Source organism: Triturus cristatus, chromosome 1_1 (genome assembly GCF_964204655.1).
Source record: "Triturus cristatus chromosome 1_1, aTriCri1.1, whole genome shotgun sequence".
Lineage (NCBI taxonomy): Eukaryota > Metazoa > Chordata > Amphibia > Caudata > Salamandridae > Triturus > Triturus cristatus.
Window position 1 is genome coordinate 169860606 of NC_140579.1, and position 19178 is coordinate 169879783.

Genomic DNA, 19178 nt, shown 5'->3' on the forward strand with positions numbered 1-19178 from the left:
ATGCTGATTTGCTTTCGCATGTTACGTTACTGATATAGTGATAACTACATTGTGTGTGTGTATATGTGTATATATATATATATGTGTGTGTGTATGTGTGTATGTGTTTATATGTGTGTGTGTTTGTGTGTGTGTTTATATGTGTATGTGTGTGTTTAACTGTGTGTGTTGTATGTATATGTGTGTATGTATATGTATTTGTATATATGTATGTATATGTGTGTGTATGGATATATATGTGTATGTATGTGTATATGTATATATGTATGTGTATGTATATATGCATGTGTATGTATGTGTGTGCATATATATGTATATATATGTGTGTGCATATATATGTATGTGTGTATATGTGTGTGCATATATATGTATGTGTGTATATATGTATGTATATATATGTGTGTATATATGTATATATATGTATGTGCGTATATATGTATATATATGTATGTATATATATGTATGTGCGTGTATATGTATGTATATATATGTATGTGCATGTATATATGTATGTGTATGCATATGTATGCATATAATAATAATAATAATAATAATAAGGGAGTTTTATAAAGCGCTTGGTTACGCTCAGATGGCGTGTCCCCGCGCTAAAACAGAAGAACTCCCGCAGACTAGAACGTAAAGTCTGCACAGGTTACCGTGTATATAGATATGTTTTTAGCTTCCTCCTGAAGCTAGGTTCAGATGACTCCAGACGGAGGTCCAAAGATAGGGCATTCCAGCTCTTTGCCACCAGGTAGCTGAAAGATCTACCTCCCACGCGAGCCCGCCTTATCCTCGGGACCTTTAAAAGGCCTCCATGGGAGGAGCGAAGGGCGCCCGTGGGTACGTACCTGGTGATCAGGTTCTGGAGCGGTGTTGGCGCCTTCCCAGTAAGGATGCGGTGGCAGGTAGAGAGGGCCTTAAACTCGACCCTACTCCTCACTGGCAACCAGTGAAGAGTCCGAAGGGCAGTTTTGGAGGCCGATCTTTTGGGAAATTTTAGAATGAGGCGGGCTGCCGCATTCTGCAACACCTGAAGGCGATTTATTGCCTTGCTGGTTGCTCCCAGGTACAGCAAGTTGCCATAATCCAGGCGTGATGTCACGAGGGCGTGCACCAGCGTTCTATGGGCTGACATAGGAAGGAGATCTAAGACCTTCCGTAGACTTTTCAGAACGCTGAAGCAGACACCCGCCACACGTCCTATCTGAGGTCCAAAGGACAGGTCAGCATCAAGCCAGACTCCAAGGTTCCGAACTTCTTGATAGGGTGTTGGAACCTCACCTAAGCATGGAGGCGACCACGCCGACGACCAGATAGATGGGCTCCCCCCCACTACGAGCACCTCGGTCTTGCTGCCATTTAGTTTGAGGCAGTTGGTGGACATCCAGCCTGTAAGGTCTTGCATGCAGACTCTGAAACTGTCCACCGCAAGACCGGGCGCTCGCGAGAGGGAGATAACCAGCTGTGTGTCGTCGGCGTAGGACACTATGTGCAGACCATGGCCCTCAGCAATGGGGGCCACTGGGGAGACATATAGATTAAATAGGGTGGGGCTCAGGGACGATCCCTGGGGTACGCCCTGGCCCAATCCAATATCCCTGGAATAACATTCGCCCTGGCAGACCTGAAAGCTTCTCCCCGTCAGGAAGGACTGGATCCATGCGAGTGCAGCTCCAGATATCCCTCCACTATTCAGACACTGTAGCAAGGTGGTATGAGCTACAGTGTCGAATGCTGCACTCAGGTCCAATAGGATGAGGGCCATAGTATGACCCTCATCCACCCCCTGGCGTAGGGTCTCCACAGCCATCAGAAGCGCTGATTCCGTTGAGTGGTGGGGACGGAAACCAAACTGGGTATCGTGTAGTAGGGCAACCTCTTCCACGAAATCCATCAGTTGCAGGTTTACCGTTTTTTCCGCCACTTTGGCCAGGTAGGGCAGAAGGGAGATCGGCAGGAGGTTCTCTAGCTTCTCAAAGCTAATGTTAGGTTTCTTCCTGAGAGGTAGAAACACTGCCTGTTTCCAGTCTTTGGGCACGGTCTTAGTGCTAAAAGACACATCCAGTAGGTGTCTGATATATGGTTCTAGTACCGGTAAGCTATCCGCTAGCCGTTTCGGCGTGGTGGGATCCCGCGGGGAACCCGACTTGACGGATCTGCAGATTTTTAGTAGGTCCTCTGGGGGCGGGGTGACAAAGTTGGTCAGTATATGTCTGTCCCCCCATTCCCTCGGGCTTTCCGCAAATTCAGTCCCAGCAATGGGATGACTAGGAAATGCCGAGTAGATTTTGGCTATCTTTCCGGCGGAGAAGTCCGCGATCCTGTCACAGGATTCCACCGAGCAGTCATCTGGAGCAATGGCTGGTTTCCCACTCGAGAGGGTTTTGTAGAGCAAGAAAAGCTCCTTCATCGAGTTACCAGCTTCACTAATTCTAATAGTGTAATATGCTGCTTTGGACTTCCTGATTAGCCCGTGATAAATTCGCCTCTCAATTAGGTAGGCCTCCCTAGTTTCCTTAAAAGGAGCCCCCCGCCACTGTCTTTCGACACGCTTCAATGCTGTTTTCGTGACTCGTAGTTCATCACTGAATCACGGGGCAGTTTTTTGAAAGCGGCCACCCGATTTGGCGCGCGAAAGTGGGGCTGTACAATCAAGCGCCTCGTTGATACGCTTACATAGATTGATATTAGCCGTATCCGCATCATCCCCCCCAGGGCTTCCTCCTTTAGTCAATGCCGCACAGAATTTAGCCTGGGAAAAGGTAGCCCATCTCCGCCTAGGGTGGTACAGTATTGCTGGCTCCGGAGATCTTACCCCAGGAATTCGTATGGAGAATGGTACCAGATGGTGATCCGACCAAGGGATGGGAATGGGGGTCATGGCTTCTACTTCCCCCCCAATTGACGAATATGGGGTCAAGTAAGTGTCCCAACTGGTGAGTGGGACCACTTACTATTTGATTCAGTTGGAGGGCTCCCAGCGCCTGGCAAAAGTCCCTGCTAACGTTGTCTGTAGGGTTGTTCAAATGTAAGTTAATATGTATGCATATATATGTATGTATATATGTTAAGTTATATGCATGTATATTGTTACCATCCTCTAAGGGTATTTATTTTTTGTTTCTATGCATATTTGTTTATACAACTGCTATCTACTATGATTCAAGCATGTGAATCTATGGAAGATCAATACTGGAGAGGAAAATCAGTTACTTACTGTAACTACAGCTCTCCGGTATTGGTATCTTGCATAGATTCACACGCAACCCATTCTCCTCCCCTGAGAGGCTTCCCTTATTTCCTCAAGTATATTTTTTCACACTTGTGCTTGAAAATCTGAGAAACTCAGTCTCTCTTGGGAGTGTTCTACATGGTGCTGTCGACTTATTGGTTGTTGTTTAAGTTTGGTCCTTTTTTACAAAAGAAGGTAGACAGACTATTGCAGTAACTGTTCATTGCATTGTAGCCTATGTTAGTATTATCTACTGCTTTTGTAATGATACCTTGGGACTCCTACTACGCCGACGGGGATGATTCAAGTATGTGCATCTATGAAAGATACCAATACTGGAGAACCGTAGTTTCAGATAAGTAACTAATTTTCTTTCCTCATAACGCAGCAGGACTAGGATGTCATGTTGGGTCTCCTGTGGTAGTATTATGTATGCAACGCATTTTCATGGTTATCGCTGGGTGCACCTTTCAAAAGGTGGGTCCGCACTAACCAGGAAAATGCGACATTATGGTAAATGTGCTGCCCCCCCAGCGCAGTCGCAAACTTGTGTTACCCTGGCAGAAGTGCATTCATTTGAAAAGCGGAGCACCTGTTTTGAAGCTGCTCCGTGTTTTCACGGTGCAGTTGGCAACCCGCCTGCACTTTTAAAGGGATTAGAGATTCCCTTGCAGGGAGGTCCTTGAGTGACTGCACCCGCCTGCAAGGGGATGTCTGAGGGGGTTCATGGGACCCTCTTCCCCCGCTAGAGGGCTGTAATCAGGGGGCGCATTGCCAGTGCTCCACCTTTTAGGTGGCGCACTGTCTGTGCGCCTCCTGAGAGCTTCTTTGCCTCTGTGCCAGCAATATGGCATGGGCACAGATTCAAAGGGATTCCCTCATTTGCATGGGGCCACACCCCCATGCAAAAGAGGAAATGCCCTCTTGAGGAAGCGCTGTAAGTGTGTCAGCGCTATAAGTATTACAGAAGGGGATGCACAAGCGTCTGCAGCCCCTTCTGTAATTCCAAAGTGCCCCGGGGCTTTGCAAAGCGGGCACAACTGTGCATTGTATGTATCGATGTGTGACTCTGATCTCTTCAAACTTCAAGAAAACCGCTTTGTAGGGAGAAAATGTGCGACAAGATAACTGCTGCATAAAATCCATAAACCGTTCTTGTGAAATTGGTTACACCTCATGGGCGGTTACTGTGAGGAAAAGTTGCGGTCAGCGATGACAACTATAAATGAGGCTGGTAGAGGGGTCCTCAATTCGAACTGTAGCACCAGGTACTGATGGTACAGGGTACCCCATTGTAAACCTCTGAAAATGTCTGTGGGTTTGGAGAATTGGTGGATGAAAATAGGTATCCTGTAAGTCCACGAGCGCCATTAAATCACCCGCCTTGAGGGCCAGCAGAACTTTGCTAGGGGACCACTTAATGCCCTGTAGAATGAGAAGTTTCAAAAAGCAGAGTTTGAGGGTTGTTCTCAGACCTCCATCCTTCTTGGTAACCAATAACTGAATGGCATATAATCCAATGCGCATGTCCTCTAGCGCAGCCACCTCTATGGCCCCTTTTTAGAGCAGGGCAAGAACATCTGCCTCCAAAATAGTGGTATGTGCTAGAGAGCACGTTTTGGTGGAAAGAGGTCAATCTGAAGAATGGGACAAAAAAGGTAGGGTGTATCCCTCGTGGAGTAGCAGGATTACCCAGAGATTCCTTGTCGTCGTCTTCCAATTGGTGGAAGAATGGTAGACCCGTCTCTCCACTGGAAATATGGCTTAAGGATGTTTGTGGACTCGGAGAGATTTTGAGGCCGTAAAGCCTAGGAGAATTACATCAGGGACTATATCTGCTCTTGGTAATGAGTCGAATTAGATCCACTCCTTTCCCAAAAAGAGTTGTACATTTGTTGGGGTGGCCATATTCATGAGAAGGGTGGCTCTTCTGGGACCATTGTGCCCTTGAATAACCTCTAGACACCCTGAACTGGTTGTGACACTGCCTCACAGGAACAAGAAAGCCCTAACTTTGTTATTTTGGAAGCTTTCCCGGGAGGAGTCAAACTTTTTGCATCCATAGCCATTTGCCGTTGAATGGCATGTCCATAAGTGTGGCTTGTACATCTCCGGAGAAGTTTCTGCAACTCCTCCAACAAGGAATGCAATATTTCGACCGCTATGCCCATGGATTGAGCCATGCTGTCCGTTGAAAGCAAGCTGGCTTTAGGATTTGGTTGGAAGAGGGTCAGAAATGGAGTTATTAATTTAGACAGAGGGTAAACTCTCCAAACGTAATGTACACAGCCTGGTTAGGCTAAAACACCGTATTTAGAGAATCTCTGCCTAACCCCTTATAACTGGTACAAAAATCAAGCATTCCACAATACAATACATTTTAAGTTCAAGCAGTACCAACAATTTTTAAGTCAAGAATTGGGTAAGTGAAACCGAAGATACGTTTTTAAAATTTGTTTAAGGCAAAAGCTACCTAGAAAAAGTAAAGAACCTTTGAAAAACAGGAGTTTTTTCGGTTGACGGGACTGAGACACAATTTCAGGGTGACTTAATTGCTGAATACCCTATGCAGATCTCTCTGATAAGATTTACCCTTCGGACTCAGTCTCTTAAATCAGTCAAAATCCTTCAGCAGTGTAAGGTCCAATACGGAGGCTGGCAAGGGTCCTTTGAAGTCAGATGCGTCGTTGTCAAACTCCTGCTGAATCAATTCGTTTTGGCACCAATAACTCAGAGGAAAGCAAAGGTAGATTTCATAGTCATTAAGGTTGCTTTGCATGTTGAATAGATTTGCTATCTTTCCCCAAGCTAAGGTTTAACTTTCATACTTTGTGCCTTATTTAGAGTTAGGTGGATCAGATACCCTTTCTGAAAACGCTGCAGAAGTCCCATCAGCTCTAATACAAGTGCTTTCTCTTCCAGGGGATCCTCATCAATAGTCATAAGCACTGAATATTCCCGCCCATGTGCGGGGACCCCGGAAAAAATAAAATTATATATGTAAAAAACATACATATATACAGCTCTGTATATGTATAAACATATATCATTTTTTCCAAGCAAATGCAGCTCCCATAAAAGGCTAGGCAATGTAAATATACACATCCAAGAACACATATATATATATATATGTATATATAAAGGTATAACAATACACCTAAATCTCTTTTTTTTTTTTTTTTTAATGAGGTAAACACTCATGAGAAAGCAAAAAATAAAGAGAACAAACTGTGGAAAAACACAGATGCACAACACATTGCCAGCCTGCAGGCTGCATTGCAATATAATACCATAGAGACTAAAAAGCCCTGTACAGGTAAAAACTGGCACCGTGCCTTTAAGGCAGCCCTGACTTCCATATCCCATCATGCCTCAGGGGTGACAGTTAGGTCAGTTGTTCTTTCCGGCTCCTTCAGTCAGGACCCTGGAATTCAGCTCTCTTCATTTTTGACTCTTTAGTCAAGAATTATTACAACTTTAAGATTTTTTGGACTTCTTCTTATAACATCTGAGAGGAAGTTAGTATCCTGTGTTTTTTCTGACTGATTTTTTTGCTATTTTGTCAGAAAAATGCCTTCTTTATTTGTTCCATGTCCATATTGTGGAAAAAAGAAGGCTGCTTCAGACACACATGAGGTGTGTATTATCTGTCTGCCGGACTCTCACTCTCCAGCAACATGCCAACATTGTGAAGACCTTTCCAAAAGGACTTTAAAGGAGAGAGAGAGGATTAGGCTGTACGGCCTAGCAGAACGGTCGACGTCGAAGCAGTTGGTCCCTGTTTGCTCCCCATCGACGTCGGGCTCGGCGTCGAAGACTCCAGCGGCGGGATCGTCGCTGAGAGGTGAGGAGTCAAGGGGAAGTCATGCTGCAAAGAGAAAATCGTCGTCGACTTTAGATTCAGCGTCGAAGCGGATGCGTTCGACGTCGACGGCGTCTAAAGGCTCGGCGTCGAGGACTCGGCGCCACAGTTCAACGTCGATAAAGCATCTGTCGACGTCAAGAGAAGATCGATCGACGTCTGCACAGAGATATCGTTCGTCGTCGAAGGAAAGACATCGTTCGACGTCGAGGTCGGCGAGACATCAGTCGACGTCGCAAGAAGTACGTAGGCGATCTCCACCACAGTCGACGTCGAGACCAAGATCGCCGTCAAGATCAAGATCGCCGTCGAGGAAACATCGTTCGTCGGCGAAGAGGCTTTCGACGTCGTCGGAGCATTCGACGTCGAGACAGAAGTCTCCGTCAAGAACGACGTCGAGGCAGACGCCTCCGTCAAGGCCGACGTCGAGGCAGGAGCCTCCGTCGGAGTCGACGTCGAGGCAAGCGCCTCCGTCAAGACCGACGTCGAGGCAGAGGCCTCCGTCGGAGTCGACGTCGAGGCAGGTGCCTCCGTCGGAGTCGACGTCGAGGCAGGTGCCTCCGTCCTCACAGGTCTCCAAGGCTTTGGAGAGGTACATAAAGCCTCCGTCGAAGATAATCTCGACGTCGAGACAAGAAGCTCTGAGCCTCGAGGATTCGAGTCAAAGATCTCCGGTGATAGGCCTATCACCGTCGAGGCAGACCTCTGCTGAGGGTACGCAGGAGGTGTCACATGTTCGCCTCACGATTCGACCAGTCTCAAGGCGAAAATCTCCTCATAGACTGATATATACAACTCCTGAGTCACCGCGTCTCATATCTATCTCGCCTTCAGGATCAGAGGGCTCAGGTTCAAGATCCGAATCACCAGAGCTTGTGCATCAATCTCCAGTACCTGCAAGAGAAAGTTCGCAGGAGGAGGACAATGCGGTACCTCAAAGTCCCGTAAGGGAAATGCCTCAGGACTCTGCTATGCCCAACGCAATAAAGGCATCGCTAACAAGATTAAGGGGCATGGAATTCCCAGCGACACCGATTAGACCAAGATCTCGGGGAAGAGAATCCCGAGGTCACTCTCGAGCACCAATTCGGCGATCCAGGTCTTCCTCCCGCAGAAGAGAGTCGACCAGATCAGAGAAAAGGCGCCGTAGAACCCCTTCTACCTCCCCTTCTTCCAGATCATCCAAAAGGGATTATTCACCGACACTCTCGGAGACGCCACCCTCTCGGGTATCTCCGGTAGATGATATTTCTACGTTTCAGGAAGTGTTGTGTAGAGGAGCTACAAAATTAAATATCCCTATGCCGGTTCAGGAGACCACTTCATCCATAATCTTTGAAACTCTTCATGAACGCACAGTGTCACGCCCGTTATTGCCATTAGTCCCTGGTTTGTTGCAACCAGTAATGGATATTTTTCTCACACCAGCAACCACCAAAACGGCGCCGGCGAGAATTCTAAAAAAGTACCGTCCAGCTCCGGAGGATCCTCTATTCCTAAAATCAGATCCTCCACCGGACTCTGTCATCACCGCCGCTGCCAGGAAGACACATGCAGTAGCTGGGTCTTCAACGGTGCCACCAGATAAGGACAGTAAGACACAAGACTCCTGGGGGAGAAAAGTTTGCGGCTCAGCATCCTCAAGCTTAAAGGTGGCCAGTGCCTCGGCGCTTCTGGGGCGCTATGATAGGTCATTATGGGACTCTCTTCAGAGGTTCATTGACAAAGTTCCATCAGAGGACAGACGGGACTTTGAAGAAATTTTGCATGAGGGAAGTCTGGTTTCTAACCAGATCATAAGTGCAGCGGCGGACGGGGCAACACTGGCAGCGCGTGAATATGCACACGGAGTCACAGCCAGAAGATCATCCTGGCTTAGATTGACGGCCTTGAAACCGGAAGCGCAGGCAAGAATATTAAATCTGCCTTTCTCCGGTAGTTCTCTTTTTGGGTCCCATGCAGACGAAGAAATGGCCCGTATGAAGGCAGAGCTGGAGACCATGAAAGCTGTCGGGCTTGAAAAGAGAAAAGAGTTTCGACGCCGCAAGGGAAATGACAGGCGCAGTTACCAACAGAGGGTTCAAACCCCTCATTGGCAAAAGAACCAGGACCAGCAAGGTCAAAAGAAACAGCAATACCAGTCCCGCAAGCCATCCAGGGGACGGGGTAACAACAGGCAGTCTAATGCTGGAAACAAAGCTCCGGGGAAGCAATGAGAAGCCGCTTCCTCCGATGCTGTCCACCGCTCCGGTGGGAGGAAGTGTTGCACATCATCTTCCAGAGTGGCAGTCCATCACAAAGGACAAGTGGGTACTGAATATACTGCGTCATGGGTACTCGCTTCGTTTCAGAAGTCACCCCCCATCGATTCCTCCTGTCAATTCATCCCAGCATCTAAAGCAGCTCAGAGAAGAGGTAGCGACGCTTCTACTCAAATCTGCAATAGAGAAAGTACCCATAAACCAAAGGGGAAAAGGAGTTTACTCCAGATACTTTCTCATTCAAAAGAGGAGTGTGAAGGTAGAGTTCAGACCCATTTTAGACCTACGGATACTGAACAAACACATAAGGAAGGAAAAGTTTCGCATGCTGGCGCTCCACCAAATATATCCTCTTCTCCGGATGGGCGATTGGATGTGTTCACTGGACCTTCAGGATGCATATTTCCATATTCCCATCCTAAGGAATCATCGAAAATTTCTCAGGTTTGTGGTAGGCAACTCTCACTATCAGTTCAAAGTCCTCCCATTTGGCCTGAAGTCAGCTCCTCGAGTATTCACAAAATGCGTGGCAGTAGTAGCGGCTGCTCTGAGGCGCGCAGGAGTCTTCGTCTATCCCTACCTAGACGACTGGCTAATAAAGGGCTCATCACCACAGAATGTGCGGTCACAGCTGTCGCTATGCCTAAACTTATGTTGCAAGTTGGGTCTCAGAGTGAATGCCAAAAAGTCCAATTTTTCACCAACACAGAGGATCCACTACCTGGGCGCAACTATAGACTCGGTAGTAGGAAAAGTGTTTCCTTCGGACCAAAGACAGTCATCCATTATGCTAAAAGGCAGGCAGATTATAACCAACAATCTGTCGTCGGCAAGGCAAATCTCTTCTCTGCTAGGGGCCATGGCATCCTGCATCTTCCTAGTGCCCAATGCCAGGCTAAGGATGCGTCCTCTCCAGCAAGATCTCGAGGACAAATGGGATCAAAGGAACTCCCTGTGGGAAGAAAAGGTTTGTCTCTCCTCTGCAGCCAAACAGTCAGTCAAGTGGTGGCTGAAGCTAAGGAATCTACAAGTGGGGATCCCCTTTCATCAGGAGCCTCCAACTCAGACCTTAATCACCGACGCATCCCTTCAGGGATGGGGTGCGCATTTTGGGTCCCTGCAAACTCAGGGACAGTGGTCCAGCAGCGAGCGGTTGTACCACATCAACATGCTGGAGCTCAGGGCAGTCCACCTAGCCCTCAAAGCGTTCCTACCTGCGATAACGACGAGTACCATTCTAGTGCAGACGGACAATACCACCACAATGTACTACCTGATCAAGCAGGGGGGTACTCGATCCAGAACGCTCTCGCTGGAAGCTCAGTCCCTGTGGCACTGGATCCTAGCAAGGAACATCTCATTGAAAGCGGTGCACCTACCAGGAGAACTCAACGTGCAAGCGGACTTGCTCAGTCGGCATTTTCAAGAGCCAGAGGACTGGGTAATCAACGACGAGGTGTTAGAAGAAATCTTTGGGGAATGGGGGCTTCCGCAAGTGGACCTCTTCGCGGACGAGCAAAACACAAAATGCCAAGGCTTCGCCTCAAGATACCATCGACCAGGATCCCTAGGGAATGCCCTTTTGATCAATTGGTCAATGCCATTTGTGTACGCTTTTCCGCCTCTCCCACTAATCCCCAAGGTGGGGTGACCAAGTTGCAGAATTCATCTGCCAAGATGATCCTCATAGCACCGGACTGGCCGAGGCAGTGGTGGTACACGGATCTCCTACACATGTCGATCCGCCCCCACAAGCGGCTGCCGTGCAGGCCGGACTTGTTGTCCAAGATGCGGGGGAAGATTTACCATCCCAGCCTTCCCTCGCTGAACTTAACAGCATGGCTCCTGAAGTCCTCCAGTATGGCCATCTGAACCTTCCCCAGGAGTGTATGTCCATACTGAAGGAAGCCAGGAGGCCTTCGACAAGACACTCCTACTTCTGTAAGTGGAAAAGGTTTTATATATGGTGTGCTCAGCATCATTATGATCCCACTAAATGCCAGGAGGATGTAATTTTGCCCTATCTTCTACATTTAGCGAGGGCAGGGTTGAAATTTTCATCCATAAAGGTTCACCTAGCAGCCATAACAGCATACAGGCGTTCGCCTTCACAGCAGTCATTTTTTAAAGTGCAGGTAGTGAAGGATTTCTTGCAAGGACTCAAGAAAGTCTATCCCCCTGTTAGACCTCCCTCTCCTTCCTGGGAGCTAAATTTGGTTCTGTCGAAGCTCATGGGTTCTCCTTTTGAGCCTATTCATAAGGCTACCCTACAGCACCTCACATGGAAGACAGCATTTTTAATAGCCATCACTTCAGCACGGAGGGTCAGTGAGATACAGGCCCTCTGTTCTAAAGAGCCCTACACTATTTTTCATCTGAATAGGGTGGTGATGAGAACTCATCCTTCGTTCCTACCCAAGGTGGTATCGGAGTTTCATGTAAACCAAGCCATCTCCTTACCAACCTTTTTTCCCAACCCCTCCTCTCCAGCAGAGAGGGCGTTGCATTCTCTAGATGTCAAAAGGGTCCTGAAATTCTACCTAGATAGGACTAAGAATGTCAGGAAATCTGATCAATTGTTTGTGAACTATGGGGTTGTCCGTATGGGCTTTGCGGCTTCCAAACGTTCCATTGCTAGGTGGATTGTTTCAAGTATTACATTGGCCTACCAACTGGCTCAGAAACCATTGGGGGCGCGCCCTAAAGCGCATTCGACAAGAGGAAAAGCGGCTACCGCGGCTTTTCTCAATAATGTCCCACTCTCCGAGATCTGCAAGGCAGCCACTTGGAGATCTGTCCACACTTTTACCAGGCACTATTGTCTGGATTCGGACACCAGAGCAGACACTCAAGTAGGACAAGCCTCCTTGAGGAATCTGTTCCATGCATAATCATTTTCATGATTCTCTTTCTCCATGGGTGGTACAACCTTTGTTTCATTTGCCTGCAGGTGGAAGGGGAGCTTGCTACTCTATTCAGTGCTTATGACTATTGATGAGGATCCCCTGGAAGAGAAGGGTAAGTTACTTACCTGTAATCCTAGTTCTCTTCCAGGGGTATCCTCATCAAAGTCATAAGCAACCCACCCACCTCCCCAGGCAAATGAGAAGAAGTGTATTATTCATTATGGAAAGGATATATCTTTGTGTTTAGGACTACGGTCCCGCAAAGAACAACTGACCTAACTGTCACCTCTGAGGCATGATGGGATATGGAAGTCAGGGCTGCCTTAAAGGCACGGTGCCAGTTTTTACCTGTACAGGGCTTTTTAGTCTCTATGGTATTATATTGCAATGCAGCCTGCAGGCTGGCAATGTGTTGTGCATCTGTGTTTTTCCACAGTTTGTTCTCTTTATTTTTTGCTTTCTCATGAGTGTTTACCTCATTAAAAAAAAAAAAAAAAAAAAAAGAGATTTAGGTGTATTGTTATACCTTTATATATACATATATATATATATGTGTTATTGGATGTGTATATTTACATTGCCTAGCCTTTTATGGGAGCTGCATTTGCTTGGAAAAAATGATATATGTTTATACATATACAGAGCTGTATATATGTATGTTTTTTACATATATAATTTTATTTTTTCCGGGGTCCCCGCGCATGGGCGGGAATATTCAGTGCTTATGACTTTGATGAGGATACCCCTGGAAGAGAACTAGGATTACAGGTAAGTAACTTACCCTTAGAGTCTATGGCACTTGTGATACGGTGGACGGGATATCTGATACATTTTGATCTGCTAAAAAAAAATAAGGCTCGAAGTAACTTTTTTGGTTCTCAGCATCCTCAAACAGGGTAATACTGGAAACTTTGGCTGCCCAAGGCTCCATGGGGCCAGATACCTTTATTGAGAGGTCCTGCTGAACTAGCTTTCAGTAAGGCAAAAAGCTCAGAGCAAGACAAACAATGTATTCTTGTCCGCATTTTATGCAAACTCCCTGGGAAACCCCAAACACCTTGTCCTGGTCATCCAGAGATGGAAAATAGGACTATATAGGCCTATTTTTCTACAGTTCCTGTTAAGTTTCTTCTGGTCAATACTGCAACCTCTAGCTCCTCCAGATTTATCTCCAACCAGGTATCCTTAAGCGTCCAGTCCTCTGTGATAAGCTGGGCTCTCTAGGAGTCAGGGGTCCTTCTGCTTTTTGTGTCCTTGAAGCAGACAAATTGGTGGCCAAATACTTGACTATTGGAGAGCAGTTATAGTCCCTATGTGCTAGCAAGTGTTCGAGTTACTTGAGTCCTCTTCTTCCAGGAGCAATCAGGAATTGTCTTTCTTACATATAGCCTTCTTCAGGGATAGTCGTCCCAGGGCCAGGAATGCTCTGACGACTTGCTGGTGAGGTGCCAGTCTTAACTGTGCAATAGCTACTGATTGGAGAAATTAAGCTGCCCGACCTGGGCTACTTTATCTCCCTGTGCTCACTTCCTTTTGCTGCACTTCCTATTCGCCTTACTGCACAATTACCTCGGAGGCCCTGTTTCAAAAAGGCAGGACCTTTTTTCTACCAGGCATGTCTGTCTTCTACTACTAGACACTTCCCTATTTAGTAGAACTCTCCTCCCACCTGACAGGGTTCACCCTGTTTCTGTCTCCCATTGTGACGAGGACTTGACCTTCTAAGAGGGTTCTGGGAATAATTAGCAGCAGGCCTCATTGCCAGATCCCGTTGAAAAGAAATGTCAAGGACGTCCTTTGTTCTGCCAGGTATTCCTGTCTGTTTCCAGATACCTAATGCCTGCTTCGTGGTTGATAATTAACAGCACGCTGTTCTTCCTGGGTTCCAAGCAGACTATTGTCTTCCGATCAAGGGTTGTTAACCCTCGCAGCTAAGGATGTGGGATCCATCTCAGAAGGGTGTGAAGAGTGGCAGAACTGGTTTTAAGCCAGTTCGGGCTCAGGCAGCCATAAGTGCACCCCAAGTGTTATATGTAAAACCTCTGCAGAGATGTCAAGCAGGATTTGACTTTCAAGCAGGCTTTGGCAATGTAATGACCAAAAAGATGCTCAAAGCTCCACCCTGCATATGCTTTCAGGCTCGGAGAGGTCATCTCTGCTCACTCATATCACCTTATTTGCTCCTGGAAAGCATTTCACACCCATTCACACACAATCAAATGCTGATTACTGTCTGGCAGAAATGGGAGAACAAGTGCAAATGGGCCCCCCAGAGACGTTAGGCAGGGAAAAGATAACTTTCTAAAAATTATTTTCCGTAATATTTATCATAAATCCAGCTTCACCGTTAAATTGGTTTTTTACAGTATTAAAAATATCGAATTACTTATCTAGCTGTTTACTAACCACAATTAGCAGTATTAATTGTAATAATGTAACCCAGCAGTTATGGAACAGCCAGCCTTGCAGCAGTGAAAATTGATTTAGCAGCTTTTTCACTGTTGAGTCATGTTTACCATTAAAATCCTACATGTCCTACTTTTAAATACCATGCATCCTACCTTACTAGGTGAATTATAAATATTTTAAAGGAAGGTTTTGACCTGTCGATAGGATTTATTTTGACAGGTCGAACTTTGCAGTTAGGCCTGCAGAAATGTTTGCACTGTCAATACAGTGTGTGGCACAATGGGTGCTGCAGTCCACTAGTGACAATTAGCATGCAGACCCTGGGAACAATTTGTACCATATACTAGGACTTTTAGATATGCCAATTACAGGTATGCCAATTTCCCCATGTTGAAAGGGGGAGCACAGGCATTTTTTGACTGGCCAGCAGAGGTAAGGTGAACAGTGTTGTACAGCCAGCAAACATATAAAGTCACGCAAACGGCAAAACATCTAGGATGACCCTGAAGAAGGGGCAAATGTCCTACAGCTACTGTGCTTGAAAGTCAATGTGTCCTTTTAGCAAACAGAATATGGTGTGATGGCAATGGGGGTAACGTTTTACAGAGAGCAAAAAGAGACAAAGATCCAGAAATGGCAAGAATGCCATTGATTATTAATCCAATTGGCTTAATAAACTGCGTACATTCACTATGTTTCCTGGTATTTAAATTTCTTTATTTTGTGCGCTGGATCATGTTTAGGACTGACAGTGGATCACACAGGAGCAAAGCCTCTTGCAGAAAGAAAATGCTGATGTATTTGTGCAGTAAGAAGTGCATAGGAGTCTCCGAGGTCAGAGGAACTGAGTTGCAAGAAATATGCTGATGTCAGTGAAGGATTCTATTTAGAACTGCTTTTTAAGTCGTTCACAGGTTTTGTGTCATTGCTCTTTTCTAAGACTTTGAGCTGTGTCTGTGAAATGGGATGCTTGAAGGAATAATGTTGTAAGGCGATCAGTGTATGTGAAGAGTAGTAGGCCCGAAAGCAAGTAGTGCTTATTATAAAAATGTTACATGTGTCATAGGTCTGGCCTGCGTGAACACCCTGTCTGGAAAAAAAAATCCTACACCAGTGAAGAGCAGTGCTTTGACGTTATGCAGCGCTGTAATTAGTAGTGTTTATAGAGATTTGAGATCGTGTGTAGAAGAGAGGGAGACAGCCCAGTAGTAGTGTTTTAGGTCTGACCTGGTGCCTTTGTTCGCAGTACGTTGTGCTGGACTATGTGGTGACAAAGGAGCCTATGACAGAGACCCAAGCTACATTGTTGATTGCTTTTCTTGCTTTCCAGATTGAAGCAGGCCTTGTCGTTGGAAACAGCCAAGTTGTGTTTGAAAAGGCAGACAGCTCTTCCCTCACCTTAATTGGTAAGTCTTGCGTGGCTTTTGGAAAATCCTTTCTTAGCCCCTTTATCATTTATAGATCTGTAGATGGTCATAATTACAGCAGCTTTCGAGGTCTTGATTCTTTTGACCTGTTTTCCCAATGTTTTAATTTGATGGCGTAGGTTGGAGTTAGACCGGTAGTTATCCAACACCTTCTGGCTGGCATTTGGGTTCTTCAGAGGAGGCAGGATAGTGTCTTTCTGTGGTAATGGACAGTTCCTTTGTTGTGGGGGGGGGGGGGACATTACTCAAGGGTGAGACTTCTAAAAAGGAGATAAACTACTTGAGGCACACGGCATGCTCCGTAGACCGTTTGGGAATTTCAGATTTCTAGGCTAGTTTCAACATCTCATTGGTCATGTGGTAGAACGCTGTAAGAGAGGACTGAAGAGGACGACCTAAAACTGAGGTAATGGCGGTTCTGAGGTAAAAGAGACAGAATAATGCATTTTGATTCATTTTGGATTGAAGAATGTCAGATGATTCTCGCAGCGCTGTTGGGTCATATAGTTGAGAATTGTAAGCGTCCAGTTTTGGCACCTTCTGATAGATGTTGAAAGTCCCCCTGTTTGTTTTAAGGCCTCAAAATTAGTTTTAGTTAGTCTTTTATGAATTTCTTCAGTACCTTGTAGCCCCACTATGTATCCTGCAGTGGATCTTTTTTACACTGGCCATTCAGGTGAGCTTTGACTCTGAAGAATGTGGCTTGTTCCTTTCAGCTGTTTCTTGGTGAATATGATTCCTTTGGCCCTTTCGATTTAAGTGGTTTAAGCTTGTCCAGTGAAATTGAAACATTGGGATATGGATGTTACCACAGGGTTCGGGGTGTGAGGATATCTGAGTCTGTGTGCCTAAGCTATAGGTTGCTTCTCATTTCTTTACAATAAAATTGTTATGGATGAGATGAGTTGTAGTGGGTGACATTTATGGGGTTAAGATGGTATAGTAGGTTGGAAAGGGGATGGGAATGAGGAGTAGTCTGGTTGGAACTGTGATCGCACGGACACCTTGGAAGATTAGTTTATTTTATGTAGAAGTACTAGATCCAGCGTGCTACCACCTTCGTATTCATCCCACTACCCACCTGATGGAAGCTCAGCACCTGATTATTTAGAAGAAAGTCTGTACTAGCTTAGTCTACAGTTAGTTAACCTGCAGATTGAAGTCAACTACAATCAGAGGGTTTCTACGCTAGTATTTGTAGATGATGGGTGCTTTTAGGAATTCACCCATGGAGGAAGGTAGATCACTGCACCAGTAAATGTTTTTGGGTTGATGGTGTAGTAAACAACTGCGCGCCCCACCCCACTCAGAGTCAATTATTTTGAATCCTGCTGGAAGGAAGGAGGGTGTTGGCACTGAGCCATGTTTCTTTTAACCCAGCAACATGGCACTTTATTTATAACAGTAGATTGTGAGTGTCTAGGTCATGCATATGGCCCCATTCTAAAGTTTAAGTCTCTTTTTGCTGAAGTGTTCTACCAGAGTTTTAAGGTGGTCATTAACTGAAAACACCTTCCTTTGGAGATGGTACAAGGTGATATAGATGGCTAGCTTAGATAGAGTTTATTGGATCGGTCTGACTCTGAACTGGTAGGTTGGTGCTAGTGGAGCCTGCTCCATTTTGTTGGTAGTCTTTTCTGGCAATGGCAATGGCAATGGATGATGAATCAGAGGGGAGAAAACCATCAACTTGAAAGCCCTTGAGCGTACATACTTTTTATGATAGCAAGGGTACTTCTGAACCGTAAGCCACCATGCTTCTTACTTCTGGCTATGTCAGTTTTTGAGCATCACTCGATCAATCAGTCGATTTGTAGAGTGCTGCTTGTCACCCGTGAGGGTCTCCAGACACTGGCAGGGACCCAATGGTTCAGTCGAATAGCCAGGACTTGAGCGTCTTGCTGAAACCTGGTAGAGTGGCAGAGGTCCAGAGGTGTAGGGGGAAGTTGTTCCATGTCTTTGCTGTTAGGTGGGAGAAGTTGTCTAAATGTCTACTGAAAAACTGTTTCTTTAGTTTTGAATTATGTATTTGGCAGGTAGGTGAAGGTGGTCAGGCCTCACATTGTAGTTTAGAAAGTCCGGATGGTGGTGAAATGCCAGTGCCATGACCTGGCCTTGTCCTGAGATGCTTGTAGAGGGTAGTACTGGTAGAGTTAGAAATCTAGTCAGTCAGGGGGTTCTGGAATGGTAGGTGTGAGTCAAGGATATTTGTAATGGTTAGCTTTAAGATCACATATTTCCTCTAGAGACTGAGGTAAATGTACTGGAGATATTGTGTTTTTACAAAAGCAGTGCTGTGCAGTGCAATTGTCTTTGCGGATGTAAAGTGGCAATTTTCAATGTACAAAAGTTGATTGCTAGTTGCAAGCCTATGGGCTTCTTAAAGAATATCTACCCCTCCCACTCCCTTTGTAGGTCTCAAGGAAATGAATCAATACTACTTAACAGCTCTTGGAGTCGCAAAGCATAGACTCCTGTGAGTAATCGTTAATCCTTTGTAAAGCGAAGTTGACCATGGCTGACTACTTCCTCTGTGATTATGGTGGCTGCCTGCATCATGGTGGAGCAGAGAACTGAGAACTCGATTCCTCCCTCAGAGGAACTCTGCGATATTCTGGCATATCACTTCCACAACAAGATATCCACCATCTACAGGAATTTCGACCCCTAACCCACTGATCTCCTCAGCCTTGCCACTCCTCCGGACGCCTCCCCCAACCACCATCTTTCCACATGGGAACAGCTCAACACACCGGACACCACAGCCATAATGAACTCCATCCACTCATGAGCACCCACCGACCCATGCCCCCACCACCTCTTTAACCTAGGAAACAATGAGATCAGCCACCAACTCACCACCATCCTCAATGCATCCACGGCCACCTTTCCCAACTATTGGAAATACGCTGAGGTCACACTTCTCCTCAAGAAACCCTCCGCAGACCCCAGCGATCTCCAGAACTATCCCCCATCTCGCTGCTCTAGTTTCCTGACAAAGTCCTGGAGAAGACCAGCAACTGTCAGTTTACCAAACACCTGGAGAGAAACAACCTGCTAGACCCCTCCTGAACAGGT

The 19178-nt window shown here is 46.1% G+C and overlaps 1 protein-coding gene across 6 annotated transcripts in view; it reads left to right on the forward strand.

Annotated features, from left to right (window-relative positions):
* Positions 1–19178, forward strand: part of LOC146869905 (vesicle-fusing ATPase-like) — a 1998451-nt gene that overhangs the window by 1007922 nt on the left and 971351 nt on the right. For all 6 annotated transcript variants that reach the window (XM_085624087.1, XM_085624086.1, XM_085624090.1 and 3 more), the window contains one exon: positions 16004–16079. In XM_085624087.1, the coding sequence (XP_085480213.1) occupies positions 16004–16079 (76 nt within the window). The remainder of the gene's footprint in view (positions 1–16003; positions 16080–19178) is intronic.